The 6,186-nt window shown below is 59.9% G+C and overlaps 1 protein-coding gene across 1 annotated transcript in view; it reads right to left on the minus strand.

Annotated features, from left to right (window-relative positions):
• The window catches only part of CEP131 (centrosomal protein 131), a 12,366-nt gene extending 6,567 nt beyond the window's left edge, over positions 1-5,799 (minus strand). Inside the window, exons 1-10 of the mRNA XM_017730316.1 lie at positions 4,549-5,799; positions 3,829-3,914; positions 2,916-3,030; positions 2,690-2,808; positions 2,474-2,587; positions 2,223-2,387; positions 1,915-2,032; positions 1,025-1,141; positions 205-373; positions 38-73 (exon numbers count right to left, since the gene is read on the minus strand). Of these exons, the coding sequence (XP_017585805.1) occupies positions 38-73; positions 205-373; positions 1,025-1,141; positions 1,915-2,032; positions 2,223-2,387; positions 2,474-2,587; positions 2,690-2,808; positions 2,916-3,030; positions 3,829-3,914; positions 4,549-4,719 (1,210 nt within the window). The 5' untranslated portion in view covers positions 4,720-5,799. The remainder of the gene's footprint in view (positions 1-37; positions 74-204; positions 374-1,024; positions 1,142-1,914; positions 2,033-2,222; positions 2,388-2,473; positions 2,588-2,689; positions 2,809-2,915; positions 3,031-3,828; positions 3,915-4,548) is intronic.
• Between the last annotated feature and the right edge of the window lie 387 nt (positions 5,800-6,186).

Below are 6,186 nucleotides of genomic sequence, written 5' to 3' on the forward strand. Positions count from 1 at the left end.
TGGGGGGGCCGGGACCAAGGCCCTGCCAGGCCGCTTCCTTCCGGCTCTGTGGCTGCCGAGGGGGAATTGGCCTCTACAGGAACCAGACTGCTGTCGGACACTCGCCCCAGCCAGCCCCTGGGAAGCAGCTCCTCAGAGCAAACAGCGCCTTGTCCCCTCCTTCCCCTCACTCCCAGAACTCTGGGGCACGCCAGAGGGACTCACCGGTGTTGTTGGCTTTGGTGAGGCTGCTGGCCGGGCTGACATTCCTGGCTGAGGCAGGTTTGGCACCAGGCTTCTTCTTGGGCACCCTCCTGCTCTCCTTCACCAGCACCAGCTCTTCTGCTGAGTGCTGCATCTCCGAGGCCTTTTGGGATCTTTTCTGGTGCAGCTCCTGCAGGGACAGAGGAGCCATCGATGCCCTGAAGTTTTGGGAAGGCACAAGCCTGTGTTTGCAAGGCTGTGGCAGCATTTTTGCATCCTCCAGCTGCTCACTGCTGTGTCTCCCCCAATCTCCCCCCGAAGGAACATGATTCCAATTAGAGCAAAGAAAATTTGGGGTTTAAAACATCCCCAGCTTTACTGCCAACTCCTGCAGCCTGTGCCAAGCCCATCTGCACCACCAGCTGCAAGAGCAGGGTGACAATGACGTGTTGCTTCCTGCCAAGGGACACGGAGCAGTACTCGGCCCTCTCCGGAGGAACCCTGCTCCTGAGGAGGGTCCCATTCCCAGGGCACGCACATCCTCAGCCATTCCAAGGAGCCTGGAGTCTCCCTGTCTCAACAGCACCATTTTCCTGAGCACTACATGGAAACCAGCACTGTCTTCACAAGCTCAGAACGAGCTGCCAAGGCTTGGCAGGAGCACAGCAGGAAACCGCTCTGTGGCACCTCCATCTCCAGAGGGAGCGCTCCATTTCCAAGGCTGGCTCTGATCCTGCCCCATGCCAAGCCCTTGGAGATGCAGAGAGGCCTCTCGCTGCCTCGCCAGATGATGCCAACAAATGGTGTCACACAGGCCACGACAGCCTGGCCCTGGCCCTACCTGGATGGCAGCGTGCCGGGCCAGGCGCGCCTTCTCCTCTCGGATCTTCCGGCGTTCCTCGTCCTTCCTCTCCTGCAAATTCAGGATGTTCCCCTCCTCCATCCGCTGCTGCCTTTCCTTCCAGAGAGGAGGATCACAAGTGTTACTGAGAGTTCTCCAGCATCCACCACTGAGAAGTGTGAGGGGCACCCACACCTGGGTCACCACATATCCAGGCTTTCCATCCTCCCCTCTGTGCAGGTGAGGAGCCCTTGGCACAGCTCCACTTTGGAGCTGCTCATTTTCTTTAGATCCTCAATGCAATTATTATTATTATTATTATTATTATTATTATTATTATTATGTCATCATCTGGGTCTGCAACCACCAAGGAGACAAGGCTTAAAAATAGACTCACATACAAGAGCAAGGGAGCTTTTCATTACTGGGATAAATAATTGAACACAAAGAAACACAAATAGCTGTGAAACGTCATCACTCTAACAAGCCACCTCATTAGGGATTCATTAGGATGAGCCGAGATGGGGCATCCCTTCTCCGGCCACCAGTGTGGCCCAGACAATGGCAATTACGGGAGGCTTGTGCTGCTACTGCCAGTGTCTGCCTGCTCCCAGGCAGGGGGCTGGGGGAACTGGAGCCGGGTGGTGCTGAGCCCTTGGACCAGCTCCGGCTGGAACCCAGCCCAGGCTAATCCCTGGACACAGCCAGCAGTGCTCTGAGGGAACAGGACCCTCCCCAGCTCTCTGGACCATGGAGGGGCTGGTTGGATGCAAAGCCAGAACCCCCTCGACATTCACAGCCCAGGTCTGGTGACTAAAGGGACCGAATTGCGCGGCCAGCGGGACAGCGTGTCAGAGAGTCTGGGCTACAGAGCAGGGCACAGGACCAACCTCCCTTTTGGCAGCCATCAGGCGCCCCAGAGCCGCAGCCGCCGTCCTGTGCCGCTGCGAGTGCCGCCGGTACCAGCGCTGGATGGTGACAGCAGCCAGGTTCACCTGCTGGATGAACCTGTGGGGACAGGGAGGGAGGGTCAGCATGGCCCCAGGGGCAGCAGAGCACAGGCGCCTTCCCCACAGTACCGGGACCTGCAGGTGCACTAAGAGTGGCCCTTCCCCAGTGTGAAATCCCACAGGACAAGAACAAGCTCCCCTGGAGCTCCTCACTGCTCCTGGCACCGTCCTCCTGCCCATTCCCTCACCTCTCGGCCTCCTCCTCAGTCACCTCCCTCCTCCGGGGAATGCTGCTGCTGCTGCTGCTGTTGTTGTTACGGGTCACGATGTTGTTGCTGGAGAAATTCTTCTGAGACTTGACGAAGCTGCTGCTGCCTTCCCCGTCCTCGTTCGAGGTCGCTTTGACGACATTGCTGGGACAGAAGGTGAAGCCACTCAGCCCTGTCCTGTGCCACACACGACCCCGTGGCCAGCCCAGCTGCAGAGCCCCCACACTCACTTGAGGGAACTGGGAGCCTGGTTGGAGCTCTTGGGAGCAGGGCCCTTCTCAGCAGTGGAGTAGTTGTTGTGCACCATGGTGGTGACGCAGTTGCCCATCGCGCCCTTGTTGCTCCTTGTGTGGCGAGAACAGGAGCATCAGGAGCAGCACCTTCCCCTCTCCGGGTGTTTTCTCCATGCAGTTCTGCCCACCCCTGCTCAGGACCCCCTGTCCTACCTGTTGTTGGCGGTGAAGTTGGCAGCCAGGAGCACGGTGGCTTCCTTCCTCCTCATGCCCGCGGGCGGCTCGAGGCCGTGGGAGCTGGAGGGGCCCGGGAATGCCCGGGGCTGGTCATCCTGCCACAGAGTCAGCAGGGATAAGGCTACTAAACCCACCTCCTCAAACACCACCAGGAGCACAGAGCCGGCCTGGCCCACCCACTCCCAGAGCCTGCTGTCCTCACCAGGATATTCCACGTGGTTTTCTTTTCTGGGGAAGTTTTGCTCAGAGTTGCCAGTTTCTTCCTTCCTCCTGGATCGCTCTCAAAGAAGGCCAGGAAGTCTCCTGTCTGCTCCGAGCTTTAGCCAGACCCAGGGAAGGCAGAGAGGAGAGAACAGGGGTTCTGGGATAACTCACAGCCACAGGACACACTCTGGCCGTGCAGGGCACTTGGATACTCCAGTGTGACACAAGGGGACAAAGGGGCTGGAGAATTGTTACACGGCCACAAAATCCACAAATGACTCCTTTTTACACAGAGCTTTGGGTTTGAGGGTGGTGTGTGGTGATAGGGATGGGCACAGACCAACAGGAGAACAGAAAATCCCAACTCAGAAGGCATTGGGAACAGAGAGCTTTTGTCTCCTCACACAGCCCAGTTATGGCCTTGGTGGGTCCATGAGGGCTGTTGGAATTAAATGGAATGGTTTTTGTGACAGCCACAGAAATACACTTCATTTCCCTGAATAGAAATTCTTCCCTGTGATGACACTGAGGCCCTGGCACAGGTTGCCCACAGAAGATGGGCACTTCTCTGGCAGAGAAGTGTCCCAGGCCAGATTAGACAGGGCTTGGAGCAATGTGGTCTAGTGGAAGGTGTCCCTGCATGGGACTTTAAGGTCATTTCCTACCCAGGCCATTCTGTGATCCTATGAAACGCTAAACAAGGGACCTCCTCTTCAAAAAAATAACCAAAGCCCCAGACCTTGGTTTTCCAGGGCCAGGCTTTAACTCCTGGTGTGCACAACAGAACTCAGGGTACATTTTGGAAAGGCTCCTGTTCCCCCACAGGACCAGGGAGGTTGGACACAGGGGTGGGGTGTCCCCCAGGGGCACCCACAGGATGGATGGACACACGTCCGTGGCTGGAGCTGTACCTGTGTGAGCTGTTCACCCGCTGGTTCACCTGCGTGGTGCTGTTGGACCTGCGCAGGTTGTTCATGGCCCGGGATCCCGCATCCTCCTGCGGAGAGCAGGGATAAATCCAGCAGCCACGTTCAGGAGGAGCACAGGCAGGCTCCCCCACCCCCTCACCCAGCGGGACACGGAGTTCTCGCTGCCCCAGGGCTGCTAAGCTCTCCTTGAGGCAGCGGGCAATGACACCTCGCTCGGGCGCTGCTGAGCCAGCAGGAACACGTTCCTTAGCACAAGCTCCCGGGAACAAGGGCACGGGAATGCTGCCAAGGGATTACTCAGCATGGAGCACAGACTGTCTGCTGCTGGATCCTGACGGAGCCCAGAAAGCACCTGGGGCTCATTCTCTGGGGAACCCCCACTCAGGAGCGGCAGGAACAGGGGGTGCTCCATGAGGGGCAGGCTGGGCCTGACATCCCAGCAGGAGACACCAGGAAATCGGCAGTTTCCAGACGGAAACTGGTGCAGGGAGCTGAAGGGCGAGGAAGGGAAAAGAGGGAATCCTGACGCTCCCTACTTGCTGTTCTGCATCGAGCAGAGAACCACGAGCAGCGACCGCCGAGGGCGGTGCCAGAACAAAGCCGGGCTGGTGCTGGGGGAACCACGGCATGCACGGAGCCATCCCAAATCCCAGGCACGCACTCCCTGCCCTGGCACAGGCGGGGGGAAGGACGCGGGCTCACCGGGGCGTTCCTCTTGGCTTTGCTGTCGGCAGCCACGGACACGGAGCGCGCCATGAGCTTGGCAGGAGAGGCGCTGCCAGGGCGGCGCGACACCGGCGCCGGGAGCCCCGTCAGGATCAGGTCTGCGACATCGGAGCTCTGGACGGAGCAGCAGCTCCGGGTGCTCTTCATGCTGGAGCAGAAGGAAGGAGCCCTGGAAGCACAGCGCAGAGAGAGGGGAAGGCATGGAGCATCCAGCCTTGGAACCAGGCGCTCTGGCTCCTGCAAACACCGGCACACGGTGCTGGAACTGTTCCAACAGCACAAAACACCTTCCTCCAAATTGCCGCATGGCAAATAACCCCAAGCACAGCCCGGGAGAGGCTCCGGGTGAACTCCTCACTGCTTTCACCCAACACTCTGGCTGCCCATGAGCTGCTGTCCCATTTATGGGCCGGGATTCCAGCAGAGGACGAAAGGGAGGGAAAAGCCCTGCTCCCCATCCCGGGCTCCTTCACTCCACACAGCCCACGGCTGCCAGAGGATCACACGGGCCCGGAACGGCCTTATCTGTGCAGGCTGGAGGTTCAGCTCACCCCACATCAGGTTGGGATGCTGAAGAACCACCTGGGCATCTCCCAGGGGATCCTCCGCCCACCCAGCTCCCAATCCCTGCCGAGGGTTTATTTGGAAGTGTCCCTGCCCTCTCAGGGGGCACAGGGAGGGCTGGGCCCCCTCCCAGCTCGGGGCAGCACATTCCCACCTTTTCCCCTCTGCATTTCCCCAGCCCCATTGCTGAGCCAGGAAAAGACCACATCACTTTTTTCTTTACATTTATTACCCACACTGCCCCTAAACCCGCTCCCCTGGCAGCCCTGGCTTCCCCTCTCAGGGCTCCACCAAAGCCCTCGGCAATGCGTCTGGCTCCACAGCCTGGGGAAACAAACGGCTCTCATGGAAACCGCTGGGCTCAAGGCAGGAAAGCAGGGCTCAGGAGCCCAGGCCCAGCACAGCACCCCAAGCCCCTCAAAGCCCTGAAGCTCAGACTCCCTAGCTCTGAAGCCCCACGGCCCCAAGCCCCCCTATGACCCAGAGGCAAGCCCTGGCCCCTAAGCTCCCAAATCCCTGAGCTCCTCAGGATCACCCAGGTCGCACACCTATTCCTCTAAGCTCCCAAAACCCAGACCCCAAAAATTCCCCCACTGCCAAGGCCCAGAACCCCAGCCACAGGTGCAAGCCCAAGCTCCCAGTGCACAGATGCCCCCAGGACCTCCTAGGACACCCATCCCCACCCCCCAAGCCCCCCAAGTCCCAGACCTCCACCAAGAGCCCCCCGAGCCCCAGACCCCTCCCCAGGACCCCCAGAACACCCAGGCCCAAGCACCCCACGACCCCAGCCCATATCCCCAGGCCCCAAGCCCCTCATGACCCAGACTCTTTCAGAACCCCCCAACTCCCAATCCCCGCAGACCCCCAGCCCAGACCCCAAACCCTCCAAGCTCTCCCAAGCCCCAAATCGCCAGATCCCAACCCCTCACGACCACGGCAATGGGCCCCACGCACCCACACGCGGGTGAGACCCCCCTCGCTCCGGGGGCGATGCCGAGAGCGAGGCCCTGGCCCTGTCCCAGCTCCCCCTGGAACTCCCTGCGCTCCCCC

This window comes from Corvus brachyrhynchos, unplaced genomic scaffold, assembly GCF_000691975.1.
Source record: "Corvus brachyrhynchos isolate BGI_N302 unplaced genomic scaffold, ASM69197v1 scaffold340, whole genome shotgun sequence".
NCBI classification, from domain to species: domain Eukaryota; kingdom Metazoa; phylum Chordata; class Aves; order Passeriformes; family Corvidae; genus Corvus; species Corvus brachyrhynchos.